Here is a 23,937-nt window from a genome sequence, read left to right as displayed (position 1 = left end):
CTCTTTTGCCTGATGGTGGCCTTTCTGATCCTCTTTACCATGTGAAGGAGCCATCTCCATCTCCCATAGTTTGTTGGTTTTCTGCCCCCATGTCTCGTCTACCCTATGTGTTCCTTTCCCTGTAACTCCCCAGGCAGCCTGGGAAAAGTGATTGGCTCAGGGTTTTGACTGAGGAAAGATGAATACTGTTAATAAGCTAAAAAAACAACAACAGAAAACAAACATTGTTTTGGAAGACAATTCATGAAAGACATTTATGGCTAAACTTACATTTACAGCTCTGTACTTGATATTTATGTAGTGTTTCCTGATGGCCCCCTTTATTTTTCAGAATAGAATATTCTGTATAATGGCTATGCAGATGCAACTCGAAGCAAATGTGGATACTTCAGTGGAAGAAGAAAACTTTGGCCCGCAGCCTATTTCAAGGTTAGAGGTATGTGTTTTCTCAACAATTTGAGAATTATGTTGCTGGTCTAGAGTCTTTTCATGATGGAAGCAAGCAGCCAGTGTGTAAGCAGTTGCTTTTCTATAAGGTCATGACATGAAATAGAGTTAGCAGGAGATTTGTAAAGGATCTTGTGGAAAGGCTAAGGTAGGATCCAAACATATTTGCTAAGACTTTTTTTTTAAAGATATTTTTTTTTGTAACTTATAATTTTTCTTTCTCAAAGCTTCATTGACAGAAGCTAATAAGTTCTAAAATAGTAGAGTGAGTCCTCTGCTGTCTGTACTTCACATAAAAGAGCTGTTCAGAGAATTCTAGTGGCATTGGCCTGTTGAGGAGAGAGGACTAACTTTCCTCTATTGACTAGATGTGTGCTCAAGTTCCTTACAAGATGGCTGTCATAGACAAGGAGAAAGGGGAAGGGGAAAGCCAAGCTCTAGTCTTGAATTCTACATAACATCAGGCTCTAGAGCTAAGGTCTCACTTTTTTGGGGGGCAGGGGGGTAAAATATTAAGGATTTATTACAAAGTTACATCTCCGAAGGGGTGGACTTCCCTCCTTGAAATGTGGAGAGGAGACCAGTCTCACTCTTTTTACAGTGGCTGCAATGTATTGCTGACTTGGCCTGAAACAAATGTGAGGGAAAGTAGGAAAAGATTTGATTCTTTTTTATGACTCTTTATATTCAGAGTCATAAAATTGGGAAACACTGTACTTAAGTAGGATTGCTGTAAGTACAGTCAGTTCAATGACAGTGAATTGGTTTGGTTTATTTATTTTTTTAGGACACAGATTTTCAAAACTTACTTAGAGTCACAGTCATAAAAGTTTGGAAATTACCAATTAAATCCCAATGCACAATAAAATTCCATTTTCACAGACATGGCTTTATGCTAGTTAAAAACTTGACTTTTACAGTAAAAAGTTGATGGTTTATTATTTATCCATATGGTCAAGTCAGTTTCAACTCATAAGGACAATAGGATGGAGTAAGATCCCATAGAATTTCCAGGGGTGTAAAATGTTTGGGAGGAGACTGCCGTATCTTTGTCCCAAGGAGCAGCTGGAGGAATTTGTTATTAAATACACCACACATAGGAGTATACTTTTCAAAGTTTTGTGTATATCACATTTCTTTGAAGCAACTCTATAGTAGGCAAGACATAAGAGAACTAAAGCTTAAGATAACCTAAAATTTTCCTTTCCCTGTAGCAATGTGGCATAAATGCTAATGATATAAAGAAATTGGAAGAAGCTGGGTTCCATACTGTTGAGGCTGTTGCTTATGCACCAAAGAAAGAACTAATAAACATCAAAGGGATTAGTGAAGCCAAAGCTGATAAAATTTTGGTAAGTACAACACGTGTTGGGAGGCGCTAGTAGGAATAGCGCCAATGGTTTTACAGTGAAAGGTGGTCCTCTTTCCTCTGTCCCTTGTTCTCTTGCCATGTTGTTCCCCTTTTCAGAGATAACCACAGTTAGTAGTTTATTATCATTCTGTGAACCTCCCTTCATAAGTTAAATTTTATTTTTTTTTCAGAAGAGTATTTTTTACATAGAGACATGCTCCAGATAAAAGAAAGTAGGCTATCATTGATTTGTGTAGCATTGGTGGTATAAAGTATTATGCTAATAACCAAAAGATTCTATTAACTTTTCTTTGGGAGAAAGATAGACAGTCTCCATTAAGATTTACAGATTCAGAAACCCAAAGGAACTTTGTTTTGAGTCAGAATCAGCTTGTCAGCTGTGGATTTCTTAGGCATATCTATGGCTTAATTTTGTTTTAAAAGGTGGATATGTATATTGGGCATATCTACTCCAAAAGACCTCTTTAGAGTGTTAAAAAGCTAAGATGGCACCTTGTGGACTCGAGTGCCTCTGACCCCAGCCATAGTACTTTTAGTCCTCATGCATATGAAAACTCGATAGTGACTAAGGAAGACCAAAGAAGAATTAATACTACTGAATTCCTGTGTTGACAAAGAATATTTAATACACCATGGATTGCCCGAGAACTGAACAAATCTGTCTTGGAAGAAGTACATCCAGAGCCAAGGATGGCAAGACTTCATCCTTGTACTTTGGAGAGATGTTACCAGGAAGGACCAGTTCCTGAAGAAGGTTATCATGCTTGGTAAAGTGGAGGGTCAATTAAAAAGTGGACAACCTCAATTAAATGGATGAACACAGTGCTTGCAGCAGTAGCCTTATATATAGCAAAGATTTTAAAACTGGCTTAATGGTGAGAATGTTCTGTTATATGAGGAGTCATGTAGGAACTACTAGATGCTAAATCAACAGGACATTCTCTGTGTGAATAGAACATAAATTGGGGATAAATGTACTGAAATAATTTACATTGTTAATTCTGAATGGTGGCAATGTAAATAATTTTTCTTTGCCTGTATATTATGAACTTTCTACATTTCCTATATTACTTTCAAATAGAAAACTAATTTTTATTGTTTCAGTATTAAAATTCTATATTAAGCCCTCTGTATAGTGCATCAGTCAGTTTATCACAGGCAGAATTCTTTAATAATGGTAAGAAAATGTGATTTCAGATCTTGCATGTTTTTGTTTTTATTTAGACAAAATTATACCAACTCAAGTGAATATGAAGTAATGAGTTAATTTTTTTAAATTTTTTTTCTACATTATAGATATGAAATCTCACTTTCACATACATTCTCACTTGACCTTAATGATGCTGAGCCAGTATTATCTCTTATTTTACAGCTCAGGAAACTTAGGCACAAAGGTTCAATTATTTCTCTAAAGTCATGCCAATAATGGCAGAACAAAGACTAGAATATAAGTATTTTCATTCTGTTATACTGTTATTCTTCCTCACCCCTTTCCAATGTTTAATAACTACTATTTTTCTTTCAACATATATTCATTTTGCACCTAATTTCCCAGGATTATACTCCCTTATAATTAGATTTACCTCTAACTTTTTAAATAGTATAAAGCAAATATTTATAAAAAAGAAGTTTCTTAATTTGGGTTGATCTTACTGATTTCAGGTATTTTATGAGTTTGTTCTAAATAAAGAATATGGGTTATTTGCTTTTGAATATTATCTAATCATAGCGACTCTATGTACAACAGGTTAAAACCTCGCTCAGTCCTGAACCATCCTCACAATCTTTGCTATGTTCAAGCCCGTTGTTTTACTCACTGTATCAGTCCATATTTTCAGTGTCTTCTCTCTTTCACCCAACCACCACCTTTCCAAGTATAATATCCCTTTCTAAGATTTGGCCCTTGAGAACATAACCAAAATTTTTACTGATCTTCCACTTGACCTAATTTGATATCCTTCCCCAGGGAGTAATCCCTCTTGATGCCTAAAATATGTGAGACCTTGCTTCCAAGGAACATTCTGACTGGTAATTCTTCCAAAATGGACTTGAGTTGTTGGGAGGTTTTTTGAGGGTAAATATAGATTTATTAGAAAATAACATCCCCAAACTGTTGGGTTACTGTGCTGATTTGGGGTGTTCTATTTTTATATGTGAACCTGTGTGTTATAAATTGACTCCTGAGTACTGCTCATGCTATACCATAAAAATTTTGGTATGTGGACTCGCCGCCCCTCTGCAGTGCAGGGGCTGGCGAGCCACGCACCGCAGAGCAGGCCAGGGCTGCCCACGGGGACCGTGTGCGCGGCCGGTCTGGGATCCGAGCCGCTGCTGACCCTCTCCGCACCCCGGAGCCGGAGCTGGGTGCCCGCGCTGGGACCAGAAGGGGCCCCGGCTCTCGGTCCCCCTACTCCACGCCCCCGCTCCAGCCACGTGGTGGGTGGGTCAGGGTGGGTCTGAGCCCGTGACCGCGCAGTACTTTGAGACCGGGTCACAGTCCAGGGTGGGCGCCGCAGAGGGAACACGGTCTCCAGCGCCGGACAGGACGAGCTCTCCTTGCGAAACACCATGGCCAGCAAGACCCCAGAGGACGAGCACTCTTCGGTGACACTCTTCCGCCAGTACCTGCGCATCCGCACTGTCCAGCCTGAGCCTGACTATGGGGCTGCTGTGGCCTTCCTTGAGGATAGAGCCCGTCAGCTGGGCCTGGGCTGTCAGAAAGTGGAGGTGGCACCTGGCCGTGTGGTGACAGTGTTGACCTGGCCAGGCACCAACCCCAAGCTCTCCTCCCTCTTGCTCAACTCCCACACGGATGTGGTTCCTGTCTTCAATGAGCACTGGAGTCATGACCCCTTTGAAACCTTCAAGGATGCTGAGGGCTACATCTATTCCAGAGGAGCCCAGGACATGAAGTGTGTCAGTATCCAGTACCTGGAGGCTGTGAGGAGGCTGAAGGCTGAGGGTCACCGTTTCCCCAGAACTATTCATATGACCTTTGTGCCAGATGAGGAGGTCGGGGGTCACCGAGGCATGGAACTTTTTGTGCAGCGACCTGAGTTCCAGGCCCTGAAGGCTGCCTTTGCCGTGGATGAGGGCCTGGCCAACCCCACCAGTGCCTTCACTGTTTTCTACAGTGAGCGGAGCCCTTGGTGGGTGCGGGTCACAAGCACCGGAAAGCCTGGCCACGGCTCACGCTTCATCGAGGATACGTCAGTGGAGAAGCTCCACAAAGTTGTGAGCTCGATCCTGGCCTTCCGGGAGAAGGAGAGACAGAGGCTGCAGACCAATCCCCACCTGAAGCTGGGAGCTGTGACCTCGGTGAACTTGACTAAGCTGGAGGGCGGCGTGGCCTATAACGTCGTACCTGCCACCAAGAGTGCCAGCTTTGACTTCCGTGTGGCACCTGACGTGGACCTGAAAGCTTTCGAGGAGCAGCTGCAGAGCTGGTGCCAGGTGGCTGGCGAGGGGGTCGCCTTCGAGTTTGCTCAGAAGTGGACCAAACCCCAAATTACCCGTACTGACAACTCAGACCCCTGGTGGACAGCATTTAGTGGGGTCTGCAAGGACATGAACCACACTCTGGAGCCTGAGATCTTTCCCGCTGCCACTGACAGCCACTATATCAGCGCCGTGGGAGTCCCAGCCCTGGGCTTCTCACCCATGAACCAACCACACGCCGGTGCTGCTGCACGACCATGATGAACGACTACACGAGGCCGTGTTCCTCCGCGGGATTGACATATACACCCGACTGCTGTCATTGTGGCTTTGTTCACAATAGCAAAGAGTTGGAAACAATCCAAGTGCCCATCAACAAACGAATGGATAGAGAAGCTGTGGTATATTCACACAATGGAATACTATGCTGCATTGAAAAACAGGGAACTCAAAGTATTATACAAAATGGGAGACCCTGGAAGACATGCTGAGTGAAATATCTCAGTCAAAAGGAACAAATACTGCATAGTGCCACTGTTGTAAAACAGGACTGACATCGAAGTTGGGGGGATTCTAAGAAAAGAGGGGATAAATTATGTATACTGCATTAAAACAGATGAGGGAGAGAACTGTTTGAAAGGAATATATGATTAGGTATTATTTTCATGACAAAAGTCCAGAATGAGAGCTTCATGGGGGAATAGACTGGGTAGTGGGATTGTATAATCAAGGTTTTTTTGTTTCTTGTTTTTTTACTTTTCAAGAGAAAAACCAGCTAGGGGGAGGGGTGGGCAGGGAGGAAAATGTGCAACAGTGAATGAATGGAAATCCAAAGTCTCAATAAACTTTCATTAAAATTTCAATTTTTTTAAAAAAAATTAGCTGAGGAGCCTCCTACCACTGCATAATCTGAGGCAGTGTGTACCCTTAAAGTTGGAAGACTCTAGAGTGAGCTCCAAGCCTGAGCAACTCTTAAAACCAAAGCTGCTGAGTTCCATTTGAGAGTTCCTGCCAGTTACTCAGAATGCCACTTGTAGCTCAGAGCTGTGGGTGGCCATACTCCTAGTGTTTGGGGAGCAGGGGAGCTAGATAGATATAGTGTGTCAAAGGGGTCACTACAGCCCACCAGGACAAAATGGGGCAAGTCGTGGTGGGGAAGTTGAGATAGGGGTTGCGGGGAAACCCTTTTCTGGCCACAGTTCACTGTGGTGTGGGCAGTACACATTAATGATGAAACCAGCTTGAGACCTCTTTTTAGATCCTTCTCAGAGTCACTGTTTCTACCCATCACCCTATAGGCCTTCCTCTTGGCATGCCCTGAGCTGGGATGATTAATGTTCTGTACTTGGCCCTCTTCCTCAGCAGTTACTCCAGGATGGTAGATCTCTCTCTCACTTGTAATTTGGTTCAGCTTTCACACTAGACCTGTCTGCTCTACCTCTGTCGCAAGTGGGTATTCCATAGGATTGGTTTCCCCTTGACCATGTTATGACCTCAAACAGAAACTCAGAGCTCCTTAAACATTGTTCATGTATTTTTTTAATAAACCTATAGACCAATCGTGGAAGACAGGATCACAATAAAAGTATAATCAGTGATAGAATAAGAAAAGCAGACTTCAGGATGTGGTTGAGTTTTGCACTGTATTGTCACCTCTGTAGTAAATCAGTGGGAATATGTATACGTGTGAATTTAGTAGTGAGAGGGAGATATAATTTAAAATTTTTGTTTTTAATCACACATTTGTGGCTTGAATTGGTGATTAAAATTTTTTGTGGAGCTTAAAAATTTGTAAATTGTTTGAGAGAAAAAGCAACCTCTGAGCTAGGATTGCTGGTATTTTGATGACTTTTTAAAGATAAATTATTTTGAAAATTGTGTTAGATGCTGTCTCTTCTCATTATTTTCCTAGTTCTTGTTTTAAGAAACAGTTTTTTTATTTAATATTCTTTTTTCTCAGACAGAAGCAGCTAAATTAGTTCCAATGGGTTTCACTACTGCAACTGAATTCCACCAAAGGCGATCAGAGATCATACAGATTACCACTGGTTCCAAAGAGCTTGACAAACTGCTTCAAGGTGTGGTAATTCCTTATCCCTTGCTGTGAATTCTATTTAGGAAAGGATCCAGGTCATAGAACAAAACTATTTTGGATATAGGTTATAAATATTATTAAGAGATGTGGAACTTATCCACAGTGAATAAGGAAAACTTTTAGAGGACATGGTGTGACTCATTAAAAAATAAAAAACAGATAAGTAAAAAGTCGTACAAATTAAATAAATTTAATATGCGTTTGGACTGCTAGCTCTCTCTGCTTAAGGAAATAACCATCATTATAGTCTTTTACTCTATCACAAGGTTGAAAATCCAGCGATTGGTTAAAACACTTCATGTTTAAATATTCATTTTATCTATATAGTTACCATTATTTTGAAGACTTCTAGGACAGCTATAAAGTTTTTGAACTTTTAAAAAATATTGCTGGGGGGGGCCTGGGCAGGGAGAGAAGTGCAGCAATGAATGAATGGAAATCGAAAATCTGTAAACACTCATTAAAATTATTTAAAAAACTATTTAAAAAAATCTTGCTATTAGGAATTCTAGCCTAGTGGTAAGAACCTGCACTGCAATCCCAAAGGCATATAGTTCAAATCCATCAGCTGATCTGTAGAAGGATGCCTCTAAAAACCTGCTGGAACGTTAGCTATGCATTGGTTCCAACTCGAAGGCACACAACTACAACATCCTAAATTAAGTAACGTTAAATTTGACTCCCATTACTCTACTCCCCACAGATATTTTAATCATTCGACTTTTTTGTTCTTTATGTTGCATAATAGCACTTTTCCATTAATAGCACCAGGAAGCTCTGATGGCCTGGTGCTTAGAAGGTGCGCTGCAATTTCCTAGGCACAAGGTTTGACCCACCAGCTGCTCCGCAGAAGAAGGATGGGCAATCTCCTGTGCAGTTAACTGCCTCTGAAAATTGCTGGAGGGTCAACTCTAGTTCAGTTCCAACTCAACAGGACATGACAAAATAGCATAGGTTCTGGAGGATGATATGCTTGGTTAAGTACAGGGTCAGCAAAAATGAGAAAGATACTCAGTGACTACAGTATGAATAAACACAGCAGAGATTGAGAGATGTGAGGATGACAAGGTTCAGACGAGGTTTTGTTTCGCTGTACAGAAGATCACTGTGAATCAGAGCCAATCCGCAGCATCTGACAACTAACAGGCGTAGAAATCATTTTAATATTAGATTCCTGTCCAGCACCTCTCTCCTCTCAATCTCCACCCCAGCCTTTATTACATGGAGTCAGGCAATTTAACATCTTTATTCCTCAATGCACTGCCATGGAGTCAATTCTGGTAGTATAGTCTGTAGGGAATTGCATTGCTAACCTAAAAGTGGCATGTTTTGGGGGGGGGGGTGTGTGTGTGTATGTTTTTGTACATGTATATATATGGGAGTTCTGGTGGCTTAGTTGTAAAGAGCTGTGCTTCTAACCCAAAGGTATGTGGCTTGAATCCACCAGCTGCTCTACAAAAAAAAGATAGGAAGTCTCCTTCTGTGTGATTTACTGTCTTTGAAAACCTGCTGGAGAATCAGCTATGAGGCAATTCTGACATGAGGGTACACAACAGCAAAAAATACCTATGATTGTAGCTTATAAAATGTATATTATACTAAGAGGTGTTTCTTATTTTTCTTTTAGGTGGAATTGAGACTGGATCTATTACAGAGATGTTTGGAGAATTTCGAACTGGGAAGACCCAGATATGTCATACATTGGCTGTAACGTGTCAGGTGAGTTGTTAGGGTAATCAGATCAGTAAGAATTAGTTGCTTCCAGATAATCTTAAGTTAGTCCATTAACATCTGAGTGTTGACATAAAAGGCACTTCCTCTATTAAATGTGTATATCTTAAATTGAATGAAAGAAAAAGCAGTGTAAAATTAGGGGATGATCAGCACAATATCTTTAAAGAAAGAGAAAACATGAAGATGTGCATAAGAACTGCCACTAACAAAGGGAAACACACAAGGGAGCTCTGGTGGCCTAGTGGCAAGATGCTGCACTGCAATCCCAGAGGTATGCGGTTCAAATCCACCAGATGCTCTGCTGGGAAAGGAGGGGGCAATCTCCTCCTGTACCAGTCAGATCTGATTTGACGGTACATGTAAAAAATAATACAATAAAAATTTAAAAAAAGGGAAACACACAGAGAATTCTTGACCTAGAAGGTAGACTTCTAACAGCTATGATATATCATCTTACCCCAGTAAGAATAACGAAATTTAACAGAGCAGCAACAACAAATGCTGGTGAGATTGCGGAGAAACTGGAACCCTTATTCACTGTTGGTGGGAGTGTAAAATCGTGCAACCACTATGGAAGGCTGTATGGCGCTTTCTCAAAAAGTTGCAAATAGAAATACCATTTGACCCAGCAATTAATTCCTCAAATGGGAGTATACCCTAAAGAAAACATAACTGTCACCCAAGCAGATATATGCACACCCATGTTTATTGTGGCTTTGTTGACAATAGTAAGGAGTTGGAAACATCCTAAGTGCCCATCAACAAACGAATGGATAGAGAAGCTGTGGTATATTCACACAATGGAATACTATGCTGCATTGAGACACAAGGAACTAATGCAATATTATTCAAAATGGGTGAGCCTGGAGGACATTATGCTGAGTGAAATATCTCAGTCACAAAAGGACATAACACTGCATAGTGCCACTGTTGTAGAACAGGACTGACATCAGGCTTTGGGTGAGACTGAGAAAAATTGGATAAATTATGTATACTGCATTGAAACAGATGAGGGAGAGAAGTTTAAAAGCAATATATGATTAGTATTTTTGTCATGACAGGAGTCCAGAACGAAGGCTGCATAGTGGAGTGGACGTGGGTGGAGGGGTTATAAAACAATGAAAGAATTTTTCTTTTTCTTTTCAAAGAGAAGAGTGAACTGGGGAGGGTGGGGTGGGCAGGGAGAAAAATGCTACAATGAATGAATGGAAATCCAAAGTCTCTCTCTATAAATGTTCATCAAAATTAATAAAATTAAAAAAAAAAAGGTAGACTTGTATGGCAGTATTCTTCTGCCTGTCATTGTGGTACAGCCACACAATGGACCATTTAGACCATTGATTTAAATACTTAGTTAACATTCACTAGGTTTCTGGTTTCACCTGCCCTCACATATAGTTTCTCATATTAAAATCATGCCAATACAAATGCTCTCGGTTTACATCCCCACCTCAAGAGATACCAGCCTTAAATACACTTCATTTTTTCTTTTTCTTGGTACCTATGCCCAAATAGTTGTTCATACTGAAGAAAAAGCATGTTGTAAAACTGATTGGCTTCATTTTAAATTGAAGACAATAAAGTTTAGAGTTAACCTTTAATACTGCCTGGCAAATTTCTGTTTCTACATTTTTTGTACTTAGTTCATATGCTAAATAACATACTTCTCCCTCTCTCCTGAAGGCTTTCATACTCCTTCTCAAACCTCATTCTCACTATTTGGGGTCTGGGTACTATCTCCTGCTACCCTCTTAATGACTCCTCTTGCATTTTTCACTCCACCTTTCTATTAGATGATTATTCTCTGTATACAGACATACCTGTTATTTCTACCAATTAGAGAAGCCTTTTTCGGGATCACTTCAGCTTCCTCTTCTATAACTATGCACCCCTTTTGGGGGCAGACTTAGAACCAAGACACAGCCCAAGGTCATGCAGCATTTTATAGATTCGTAAATCAAAGTTGATGTCAGAGCCTTAAAACTTCTTAAGATTACCAGTCGTGGAATTGCTGGGTCAAATGGTATTTCTTTCTCTAACTTTCAGAGAAAGCACCAGCCGCCTTCTGTAGTGGTTGTATCGTTTTACAGTATGACCAGCAGTGAATGAGAGTTCCAGTCTTAACCATCCTCATCAGTATTTGCTGTTTGCTGCCCTTTTGAATTTCTCTATTGCTGCTAGAATGAGATGATCTCTCATTGCTGTTTTGATTTTCATCTCTCTAATAGCTAAGGATTTTGAACATTTCTTCATGTGTTTGCTGACCATCTGAATTTCTTTGGTAAAGTGTCTAATCTTATGCCCATTATGTCATTGATTTGTTTGCCTTTTTCTTGTTGTCTATAAATTTTAGGTATGAGTCCTTTAACATAGAAGTAATTTCCAGATATTTTTTCCTAGTCTGAGGGTTCCCTTTTTACCTGTATTGGGTAAGTTTTTGATGTACATAGAGATTTTATTTTTAGAAGGTCCCATTCATCTATTTTATCCTCTGGTTGTAGGTTTTTCGTTATGGCTTTAAGTCTGTTCATGCTATAGGTTAGGGCTTCTAGAGAATTTTTTCTGGTGAACTTTATGATTTTACTCCTAGGTCCCTGATCCACCTTGAGTTGATTTTTGTGTATGCTGTGAGGTTTCAGTTTTCTGCAGATGTTAGAATAGATGCCCCTAAAGAAATCCAAGTCATGACACAAACAGATGTATGCACACCTGTGTTTATTGCAGCATTATTCACAATAGCGAAGAGATGGAAGCAGCCGAGCTGCCTGTCACTGTGGTACATCCAAACAGTGAACTTGTAAAACACTACACAATATGGGTATGTGTGGAAGACATTTTGCTGAGTAAAATATCTGTCACAAAAGGATGGCATAAGTCTGCTGTTATGAAATAGGATTGATGGGGGGACAGGGTTCTAGGAGAATAGGAAGATAGTGTATAGATAATGAACACTGCACTAGAACAGAGGAAGGAAAGGAATGCATAACAACATTTTGGAACAAGATGTGCATTACCAAGTTAACTGGGGTGCAGGGAGGGAAGAAAATGTGCATCAGTGAATGAATGAAAACCCAACTTTCCTGCAAACTTTCATTAAAATCACAGTAAATTAAAAATTCTCTGAGATCTTTATAGACTAAATTACAAGCTCATAATAAATCTCAAACGTGCTTGACATGAGTTCCTTTAAAAAAAAGATTAGGGCCTAAAACTGGCATATTCTCTTCTGTATGACTAGTGCCTGAGTCCAAGGTTGGCACTCAGTAAGCACTCAATACTTGAATGGATGGATGTCTTGACTTCAAAATAAGTTTAGGCTTGATTTTGTAAAGAGTGACTAAAATGTCACCATTTGTTAGAGAGCCAAGTTAGGATTCCAGGAACAAGTAGACCTGAGCTATTGTTGCCTTTCTTTATAAATGCTTAAGGAGGAAAGAGTAGGGATGGAAAGCATAAGAACTTTTAGGATAAAAAAGTGGTGGGGCACAATGAGTGTTTAAAAGAGGATGGTATGCTGTGGAAGCTATTACTATGGCCTGAGTGCCCATGGGAAATTGGTGACTGAAAGTATTAATGGGTCATGGGAACCTCAACTTCCATGATCTTGAGACCAGAAGAACCAGATGGTAACCTGTCAGTTCTGGAAGGGATCTCAGTAGGAGACCCTGGATACAGTAAGGAGAACTGTAAAACAAAATGAGGGGGAGACCATGCTTACTAGTCTGTTGGAGAATGAACCTTTGAGACTGTGGACCTTAGTTATCTATTGAACCTGGAACAAACCCTCAATTCTCAGCCTAATAACAGATAGGCTTATAACGTGATTTTTAGAATAACCCACCACATAAGGCCAAAGAGCAGCATTTACCCAAAGATGAAGCTCAGAGGCAGGAAAAGTGGGATAGAAGGATTAATGAGAATGAGAAAGAAGGGTAGTGGTAAAAGTACCATTGTGTTGTGGGTTTTGCCACTAATGTTAACAAAACCAGTTAGTTGTACTAAATATTTACAAAAACAATATGTGTAAATGGTTAGATGGAAAACCAGTTTGCTTAAACTTTCACTCAAATAACAATTAAAAAAAGAACAAGTTTACTAAAGGAAAAGAAGGCTATTTAAAATGCTACCCTAATAGGAACTATTGGTTATGATGGATGACCTTTTTAAACAGAAATGTCCTACCCCTGTTGTCTTGAAGGATGTTCATGTGGAATACATATTTGGTCTGTAGTACATAGTATTCATAGTTCCCTTAATAACTCTGCATGTTGTGCTGATGTTCTTTTGACAACAGAATCCAAGTCTGGGAGTGTTTATTGTCTATCAGATAATGCCAGTAAACAAAAGCGTAATTCTCAAATAAACATATCCTAGCTATAAAGATAATTCAACAGTCATACAAATCTTTGTTATTTTTTTAAAGAAAATTAATTTAACTTATTAATAGTGGAAATAGTTATAATTTACCAAAGTAGACCTTCAATTAGAGGCATAGCGGATATGTTAGTTTTCTAAACATTCTTTGCTCTGATTGTTTAAAATCTAATTATTTAGATTTTTCTCTTAGTTAAATGAAACTCCACAGTAAGTTAGTTTGCTATCTAATAGTGAAACTATAAAGTTGAGAGCTACAGTTAGATTAGGTTATAAAAATAAATAGCCTATACTACTTCTTTATGGTATTAATTTAAAAATTCTGAGAAGACAGTTTAAGTTAAACTTAATTTTAAATGCACTTACCCCTTGATTAGCATATTTTCTGTAAGAGTAAATTAAAACGAAGAGAAAGTTTTTCATATACTCAAGGATAAATACATAAAAGACTATACCATGGCATTACCTCTGAAAATCTGCTAACGGGTCAGCTGTGTGTGGGTTCTGACTCCGTGGTACACAACAACAACAAATCACTATATAATAGAAGGAAGAAGGGAGCTCTAGTGGCAAAGAAGTTGCGCTGCAATCCTGAAGATGCATGGTTCAAATCCACCAGATGCTCTGTTGGAGAAGGAGAGGCAATCTCTTCCTGTGCCAGTCAGACCTGATTCGACAGCACACAACAAGAAAAGGGAAAATAAATTAATAAATTCATTTTAAAAAAATAATAGAAGGAAGAGTTAAATTATGGTACAAAGTATCTATTTAAAACAGTTGATTTGACCAGTGTTCAAAGAAGCATTCACCTTCACAAGAACATGGAAACAGCCCAAATGTCCAACCACAAACGAATGGATTGAGAAAGTATGGTACATTCACTCAGTGGAATAATATGCAGCACACAGGAGCAGTGATTTTGTAAATTATTACCTAACTTGGGAGGGACTGGAGAGCATTACGCTGAGTGAACTAACTCAGTCCCACAAGGATAAATATTGTATAAAACCATTATTGTAGAATAAGTATAAGGATCCAAGACTGGTGGGAGAGGCTGGAATCAAAAGGATGAAGATGTGCAAGGGGAGGGGGGACTAATCATGGGGTTGTATAATTTGAAGGATTGGGGGGGTGAGGGAAATTCAAAGAATCTGTTCTTGAAAACAATGTATTTTGATTTTGTAAATAAAGTAGTGTAATTTTTTTTTTTTAAAAAAACAGTTGATTTGGTAGCATCCTATCCCAAGTAGCTGTAGTGGCACTGGAAAGGCAAAAAAAAAAAAAATTCCCCCCTTGTAACTAATTCTTCAGTTTTTTCCCCACCCACTGGTAAGCACTGGATCCATACAATATTTGTCCATTTGTATATGGCTTATTTCACTTAACATGTTTCTTTTCAGATGAGTAACCATTCAGAGCTCTGGTGGTTTAGTCAGTAGGGAGTTGAGCTGCCAACCCAAAGTCCATGCCTCTCTATTTGAATCCACCAGCAGCTCTACAGGAGAAAGAGAAGTAATTCCCGCCCCTGTAATTTACCACCTCAGAAACTGCTGGAACGTCAGCTGGGAGTGTAATTTGATGATAATGAGTTTAACACTCTATTGTATGTTGCTATCTAATTTATCCATTTATCTGTTGGTGGACACTTGAGTTGTTTCCATCTTTTGGCTGTCATGAATATTGTTGCCATGAACATTGGTATAGATATGTGTTTGAATTTTTAATATAAACATACAGAACTTTGGTAATTTTGAAGAAAATTTTCAAAATAAACGTTTGGTGCTACAGGGCCCTTACTGGGAAATGTTTTCGTGTAGTGAGATTCCTCAGAATTTAAAAGTAAATTAAAATCAGGGAAAAAATGAGCACTCTCCTGTGATGTACAGTCTCCCAAACTTTGCTGTGAATCAGCTCTTACTCAGAGGCAATGAGTGAGAGATGCAGATGAATGACATAGAAACTGCCCTACCATCATCCACATAAAATCTGTAGACCTCATAGGTGGCTGTCATGGAATGCGCAGCCTGAAACAGCTATCCCATAACAACCCAAAAGATACTTCTTCCTTTTTTTCTTTCCCCTTTTTTTTTCCTACTCTTACTTTCTTCTACTCTCTTCCCTGTGTTCTTAACATCCATATACACTACCAGAGCAAACACCTTTTCTATTTTGCACACACTTTAAACTTTCTAGAGACACCTGGAGGCATTACCAAGCCCTCAGAAATTTATTCTGCTTAGTCAATTGAAGTATAAAATTTGGTATGGACATGGTATTATATATAACATTCCCTTATTGATAAAGCTAAAGTAAATGACTCCTTAAATGTTATCACTTTTGAGAGAACTGCTCAGTCAGTCTTACTAGTATGTAGTCACAGAATTTTATGACAAATTTGGACTATATTTCTAAGCACTCCAACTCTGGGAAGATTCTAACCTTACATGCTAGGGGACATGATGAATTTTCTCTTTACCATACAGATAGAAACTATATTTCTATCAAAAAGAAATGCTTCTTTTATACCTCTTATTGTCATTTTGAAGAGCACTCTGGTAGCTTAGTGGTAAAGAGTTGTGTTGCCAACTAAGAGACACATAGTTTGAGTCCACCCGCTGCTCTGCAAGAGAAAGATGGACAGTTTTCTTCCCTGTGATTTACTTGTCTCTAAAACCCATTGAAGGGTCATCTACTCTGAGTTGATTCCAACTCAAAGGTAAATAAAGTTATTCCCATTAAGTGTTTTTCCTATAACTGTTTAAGTGACCATAGAAAACTTGGTCAGTCATGTCAGAAGTTGTTTCATTTCCACTGTTGTTGTGTTTTTGTTTTGTTTTTCTTTCCTCTCTCCAGCTTCCTATCGACCGGGGTGGAGGTGAAGGAAAGGCCATGTACATTGACACTGAGGGTACCTTTAGGCCAGAACGGCTGCTGGCAGTGGCTGAGAGGTAGGTTACTGGATTAGGTGAGAAGAATGTGCCCACACCTGTCACTGGCAATTGCCAGAGTTGGTATGGCTGGAGAGTGTCTCTCTATCCCTTAAGGTTTCATGTGTTTTCTTCCCAAAGTTGTATCTGTTAAAAAAATAACCTTCCTTAGTGGAGAAAAGCATTCTTCTTTAGTTAATAATTTGTGAGTTCTCATCACAGTAAAAAAATAACATCAAACTATATGTTGTATTTCAGAGAAACACTTTAGATGCAAAGACACAAATAGCTGAAAGGGGCAAAAGTAGGTATCCCATGCAAATATTAATCTTAAAAGAGCAGGAGTAAACTCATGCCAGTCAGACAAAATCACCCTAAGACAAATATAATGCTAAAAAGGGAGACGTTTTAACAAAAAGACAAGTTGTCATGAAGATAAAACAGTTATGTATCTATTTGTTTTTTATTGACTACGCAAAGGCAGTTGACTATGTTGATCTAACAAACTAATTAACAGCATTTTTAAGTGTAATCCATATTCATGGCTGTCAGTACTTCACGTCTTTTTTACTTTCTGTAAGCAAGGTTTGTGTCATTGGCATGATTAAGTTATTGATGAATCTTTCTCCACTCCTGACACTACATTCTTGTTCATATCCATATTGTCCACCTTCTCAAATTATTTGCTTAGTATGAAGATTGAATAATAGCTATGGAGAAAAGATACAACCCTGACACACACACACCTCCTGATTTTAAACCATGCAATATGCCCTTGTTATGTTCAAAAGACTGCTGCTTTTTGGTCTATGTACAGGTAGTATATGAACAGACTTCAGTATCCTGGGATTCTTACTCTCTTCTCAGTGTTATCTGTAACTTATTAGAATCTACATAGTTAAATGCTTTTCCATAATAAAACACAGACATCTCTCATGTGTTTTCTGCTTTCGGCCAGGATGCATCTGACATAGCAGTGATCTTTCTTTCTGAAGCCTTTTAGGAATCTAGCTGATACAGGCCATAGTCTTCGCAATCACTTGTTATTCATCAGAGAGTTGGACAATGACCAAGGAGGATAGAAGGAGAACTGATGCCTTTGAGCTGTGGTGCTGGAGAAGAGTACTGAGAATACCATGGACTGCTAGGAAAACAAATAGATTTGTCCTGGAGAGGGTTAAACCGGGTGGCTCCTTGGAGGCAAGGATTCTGAGGCTCCGTCTAACTTACTTTGGACATGTAGTGAGGAGAGACCGGTCCTTGGAGAGGGACATCATGCTTGGGAGGGTGGAGGGACGGCGCAGGAGAGGAAGGCCCTCTATGAGGTGGATTGATTCAGTGACTGGGATAATTGGGATGGGAGTGTCAGAGACAGTGCGATTGGCACAGGACAGAGCGGAGTTTAGGGCTGTTGTACATAGGGTCGCTATGAGTCACAGGCGACTCGACGGCACATAACAACAACAACAGCTTTAATTTCTAGCACCTCGCTGTTGACATACTTACTGCTTCAGTTATGTTTTCATAATCTTCAGCAAGGTATTGCTTGCATGTGATATTAATGATATTGATAATTTTTCTATTCTGTTGGATGACTGTTTCAGTTTTTCTCTGGGGGGAGAGGTGGAATGAGAACAAATACTGATCTTTTCCAGTCTGTTGGTAAGGTACCTGTCTGCCAGGTTTCTTGGCATAAACTAGTGAGCATATCAAAGACGGTGTCTTTTTGCAAACTCTAGGTGTCCCATTGTCTTATTTTTTCACCAATACCTTCAATGCAGCTTAAGATTCTTCCTTTGTACCATTGGTTCTTGATCATATCCTGCTTCTGACAGCATCTACCAGCTCTTTTTGGTACAGTGGCTCCATATAGTCCTTCCATCTTTTTTATGCTTCCTACATAATTCGATATTTTTGCCCATTTACAATATTGTAACAGAATCTTACAGTATTGCAACTCAGGGCTTGAATTTTTCCTTCTTTATCTTGAGAAATGTTGAGTGTTACTCTCCTTTGGTTTTCTAACTCTAGGTCTCTGCACATTTTAAGACTTTGTTTTCTGAACTGCCCTTTGAAATATTCTATTCAGTGCTCTCATCATTTCTGCCTTTTGCTTGAGCCTTTCTTCATTCAAGAGAAGCTTCAGAGTCTCTCCTGCCATATGTTTTCTTCTTTCTTCCTTATTTTTTCTTCTTCTTTTTTATAAAAAATAATTTTAATGAGCATTTACAGAGATTTTGGATTTCCATTCATTCATTGCTGCACTTCTCTCCCTGCCCATCCCTCCCCTCCTTGTTTTTTTAATGACCTTTTTGCATCTTTCATGCATGAGATCCTTGATGTCAGCCTACAAATACATCAGAGCTGTTCTTGCTATGGTTGTGTTTTGGTTTGTTTTTCATGTCAGACAGGTAATGTGCTGATGTCCTAACAAGGTTTAAGGATGGCACATGTCATACAATAGCATGAACACCCAGTCATCATGCTCACGATTCTGAAAAGGATCTAGAGATGGTTTTTAAATTCCAGTGTGGTAAAAGCGTTTTTAAATTCCAGTGTGGTAAAAGCAAGGTCATATTTTGTCTCTTGTGGACTTGTTTTCATTTTCTTCAGCATAGAACTATTGCCAATACTACTTCTTACCTATCCAGATAATTTCAATGTTAGAGATAATTTTTCATCTCTCAGAGTTCTAATCCCAGGCTATAAATGTTCTCTCATCTCATCTAGATACGGTCTGTCTGGTAGTGATGTCCTGGATAATGTAGCATATGCTCGAGGGTTCAACACAGACCACCAGACCCAGCTCCTTTATCAAGCATCAGCCATGATGGTTGAGTCCAGGTATGTACTCGGAAGAAGGCTTGAAGGCACTGAGCACAATCACAGGATCGTTACCCTTGATCTTCTATCAACTATTTGGCTACATTGATAGTTGTGAGGATTAGAAATGTAATTTTGGGGGGGGGGTTAATTTTTTTATATTGTGCATACAAAATTTGTATACATTGTGTTTCATCCAGTCATTCCCATTATGTTTTATAAAATGAATCATCATTGAACTATGCCCACCATTATCCCCATCTTTTTAGATCCCCACCTGTTCTTTCCTATATCCTTTACCCCTTCCTTCCACCCAGCAAATCATGCAGCCCTGTGATTTCCGTCCTTGGGCCCTCATACATGTCTTACTAGTTATCCTTCTATTTTTATAATATTGACCTTACATTATTGACTTATGAGACTGGTCACTCAGAATAATGCTCTCCAGACTCTCCCAGGTTATGTAGTAATTTTCAAAATTGTTACTCCTGATAGAAATGTAAGTTTTAGTTTTATTTTAACAACCTTGCTCTGTTATTTAGACCCACTCACTTTTAAAACTAACCGCCAAGTATGCAAACCTGTTTATTCACATTAGCAAAGAGATGAAAGCAGCCCAATAAATGAATGGATAGGGAATCTGATATGTCAACACATTGGGATATTATGCAGCATTGAATAACACTGAACTTGTAAAACACTATATAACATGGATGTGTCTGGAAGACATAACGCTGAGTGAAATATCTCAGTCACAAAAAGGCAAGCTTTATAGAGCAAACTCGGGAGAGGGAGGGGTGAATGAATAAAAACCAATTTCTTCATAAATTTTCCCTAAAAAGACAATAAAAACAAAAAACCCGTGAAGCCACAATCCACCTGCATTTGGAGTCTTACATTGAATGCTGTACTAATATTCATCTTGTTTCTTTATTACAATTGTTCATTTTATTGGAACATGTATATACAACTATGAATATGAGTTTTATAGTAATGAGGAAGAGAGTAGAGTCTGTCATAGGCTGGAAATAAGCTGCAGAGACTCTATGCTGTCTGTAGGTATGCACTGCTAATTGTAGACAGTGCCACCGCCCTCTACAGAACAGACTATTCTGGTCGGGGTGAGCTCTCAGCCAGACAGATGCACTTGGCCAGATTTCTGCGGATGCTTCTGCGACTTGCTGATGAGGTAAGCTGAAGGGCAGGGATAGGAAGTGCCTACTTCACCCGCTGTAAGTATCAGAAGGCTTGCTTTAAAGCCTAGTAGCATGGAGCTGCTAGGAGCTGGCAGTTTGGAAGAGAGGCTTCTGGTTTGTGAAAAAAATGGGTGGTGGCAGTGAGATCCTTGGAATGTCTGTGGCCACAAAAGCGATACTATCTTTTCCCTGTCAGTTTGGAGTAGCAGTGGTGATCACTAACCAAGTGGTGGCCCAAGTGGATGGAGCAGCCATGTTTGCTGCTGATCCCAAGAAACCTATTGGAGGAAACATCATTGCCCACGCTTCAACAACCAGGTATGCTTGTGACAATACAAATGAATTCTTGGATTGTCTATTGTGAAGTAGATATAAAAAGATTTCTATTAAAACTACTATCACATGCAGGTAGATACTTAGGCACTATTGCTAAACCTAATTTTCAAGCTTTGGTTAGTACACGTTTGCCTCTAGTTCACTCATAAAAGAGAAATGTCATCAAGTTGATTCCAGCTCCTAGCACCCCTGTAAGACAGAGAAGCACTGCCCCAGGAGGCTTCCAGGACTGTAATCCCTGTGGGAGCAGACTGCTGCGTCTTTCTCCCAGGAGGGAAGCTGGGCATTTCAGACTGCCAGCCATTCAGTTAGCAGCTGAGCTGTGAACCACTGTGTCCCCAGGACTCTCTTAAAGTAGTTAAAAGACCCCAAATATGGAAGTATGAGTATGAATAATTTATATGCCTCTCCTTGATTAATGAACAAAATATTGTTTCAGTCATTTTGGTTTTGGAAATCTAAGAGAAATGGCAGGGAAGAAATGGATTCCTTCAGGTTAGAAGTGTCCTTTTCTGGATGCCTAAGGAATCCAGAAAGGTCTCCCAAGTCCTCTAAGATACAGATATGTATGTTTGTAAAGATTTAGACTTACTACTGTTAAGTCAGGAATGCAGTTTTTAATTGCAGTAACCTTGGTGTGTTTGGCCTGTGTCTTTGAGTCAGGCTGTACCTGAGGAAAGGAAGAGGAGAAACCAGAATCTGCAAAATCTATGACTCCCCCTGTCTTCCTGAAGCTGAAGCTATGTTTGCCATCAATGCCGATGGAGTGGGCGATGCCAAAGACTGAACCGTTGGTGTGTTTTAAACCTTACATACTGCAGACTGATGGAAAGGACTGCTCCCAGTGTTTCTTTACTGTCTTCTTCCTGTTGTAACTTCCAGGAAAGAACTTTTGGGAAAAAAGCACCATTGTATCCGCTTGTCTGATGGTGTAAACAGGATACAGTCAGAGTCACAACTTATCTGAAATGTTTATTCCTTCTGGAGTATATTAATTTCTATGTTATTTCTTTGGTTTTGGAGGGGAGATAATGACTTTGGTAAGTGTTTGGGGGTCGCCCAGTACTAACAGCTGTCTACTGGACAGATGGTCTTATGTTTGAAGAACAGTAAAGCTGAGGAGACTGAATAATGATGAAATAAAACACCTGAGCTATGAGACAAGGAACGAGGTTCTTTTTCTCTCAAACAGTAGACTTTGTCCTATCAGTCAGCAACAAGTGTGTGTGTGTTTGTCTGTACTATTTTTCATTAAGGAGTCCTGAACACTACCTGTTAGGCTTTCCAGCCTTTCACTGTCTACTTGCTTGGTCTTTGTTGCTTAGGCCTACTCAAGATAATTGTACGATCTTGAGTATCTCAGATTATCTAAGTAAACTTGGTATTAGGCTGGTAATAAATCAGTTTTATTTGTCGTGAGTGCAGGTTAGGAACTAATTTTACACAACCCAAATGTTTCAAGACATGGACTCCATATTAACTTTTTGGCACTGCTAGAATTAATCAGTTTCTGTTGCTTTTAGAGTTCAAAAGATGGTTGGATGTAAAAATATTTCTGATTTAGAATCCAGCATGTAGATGATTAAGCTTATTTTCAACCTAATGTTATATTATAAAGAGACTATTATAAAAGTGGATATAGCACAGCTTTCCAATGGCCTTTTATTCCAGAAGCCTCGTATGATAAAGGTCTGGTTCTTGCCCCAATTGTTCTGCTTTAAAGATTTGAGATATTTTTCTTCATTCTTCTATTTAGAATGTTTTAATCAGCTTTTCTATCTCCACTGGGCCTCTCAGTTTTGAGATAGCAGCAAAAATGTGCTACTGCAGCCAATGTTGGTCCCTCTACATTAGGAAGATAAGAGGACCAGTCAATATAATGCAGCTGTTTTGAAAACAGTGCTTTAAGGACTGGAGACTGAAGTGAAAGAGGTATTGTCATTCATTGTCCCTGACAGTTACCAAATAAAATGTTTAAGAGTTTATAAATTTTTGTCCTTTACCTCATTTCCCCGTTTTCCTTATGTACAATTCCATCTTTGCTGCTGAGCCTTGCAGTCAAGATCTTCCATAAGCATTGATCAGTTTCACACAAAAATATCAGGTAAATTTTAGACACCCACCCACCCAAACAAGTCCCTTCATCTTCAGAATTGAGTGCATCCTGAGTCTTCTCTGCTTCTAAGTCACAAAACAACCCAGGATGTTCTAGCAAAAGCCACAATGAGATTCTTGGGATGAAAACTTGGTTCTTGTATAAAAAAATCAGTGTTACAATAAATTTAAGTATTTAAGTGACTTTACCTGGAAATTCATATTGTTAGTGCTAACTGAAGTTGAACACAGGCGGGGAACACCTTAGTTGCAGTGGGCCTTGTAAGGCTAAATATAATCAGGCCCTGCAGAACTAAAATTTCCATTGGCAATAGTGTTAACCAAAGAGCTTACTCTAAACACTGCTGGACACACTGTAGACTTGTCTACAGTAGCTTCTATACGAGGAAACAATTCTGGAATAAGAGTAAGGAACTAATAATTAAAACATTAAAGAGGAGATTAAAATAACTTCCAAATCAAATATGTTTATTTCAAATATGTGCGCCATAATGCAGTCCAAGTAACTCGAGACAATCATTTCACAGTATCATAAACCTTTGCTGCTGCTGTCATCCCAAAAGCTGCCAGGACGCTGTAAATCAGCCCCTCAACCCAGGAAGAGTTAAGAATCCACATGATAGGTGATAAGGGGACAAGATCTGTGTTCTTCCCTTGCCCTTTCTCTCATTCTGGTTGATAGAATATGATCTTGAAACTATGTACATTGATATTAAATAGTATTGAGTAAAAAATTATTATAATTTAATATTCCCTGTGCTTTGTTCTGTAGCGCTCTGTAGTTAACCTACCTCACTAGCATCTGACAGTGTCACTGTTTTGGCTTCTTGGCTCTAGAAGGCTCTCAAGGCTTCATCCACGTGTAGCCATAGGCAGGTGCTAAACTAGTCTTGATTTTTCAAGAATGCACTTGGGGGAGAAGGAAGAAACCTAAGCCTCCTCTACTTCCCCTATTTCCAATTAGGTAAAGGCTTACAATAAATTAACTGGTAGACAACAAGCAAGAAACTGAAGAGTAACAGCAGGTGGTGGTCACACCCAGGAGTTAGGACACACCCTAAATCAGCCTTGCTTGGTCTC

General features: G+C 39.4%; 1 protein-coding gene across 2 annotated transcripts; it reads left to right on the top strand.

The window, feature by feature from the left end:
- Positions 1-347: 347 nt before the first annotated feature.
- RAD51 (RAD51 recombinase) lies at positions 348-21,773 on the top strand. Of its 2 annotated transcripts, XM_006883013.1 has the most exons (10): positions 348-436; positions 1,662-1,799; positions 4,775-4,781; positions 7,225-7,335; positions 8,980-9,071; positions 16,314-16,408; positions 19,118-19,231; positions 20,270-20,399; positions 20,603-20,724; positions 21,406-21,773. In XM_006883013.1, exons 1-10 carry the CDS (start codon positions 350-352, stop codon positions 21,527-21,529), a joined length of 1,020 nt encoding a protein of 339 aa, XP_006883075.1. In that variant the 5' UTR covers positions 348-349; the 3' UTR covers positions 21,530-21,773. The 2 variants fall into 2 exon arrangements, with proteins under 2 accessions (XP_006883075.1, XP_006883076.1); XM_006883014.1 differs by lacking the exon at positions 4,775-4,781 and having other exon boundaries at positions 350-436; positions 7,218-7,335; positions 21,406-21,529.
- Positions 21,774-23,937: the final 2,164 nt, after the last annotated feature.

Source organism: Elephantulus edwardii, unplaced genomic scaffold (assembly GCF_000299155.1).
Source record: "Elephantulus edwardii isolate Elephantulus edwardi_28Jun2011 unplaced genomic scaffold, EleEdw1.0 scaffold00026, whole genome shotgun sequence".
Taxonomy (NCBI): Eukaryota; Metazoa; Chordata; class Mammalia; order Macroscelidea; family Macroscelididae; genus Elephantulus; species Elephantulus edwardii.
This window is presented reverse-complemented; position numbering and strand designations above follow the sequence as displayed.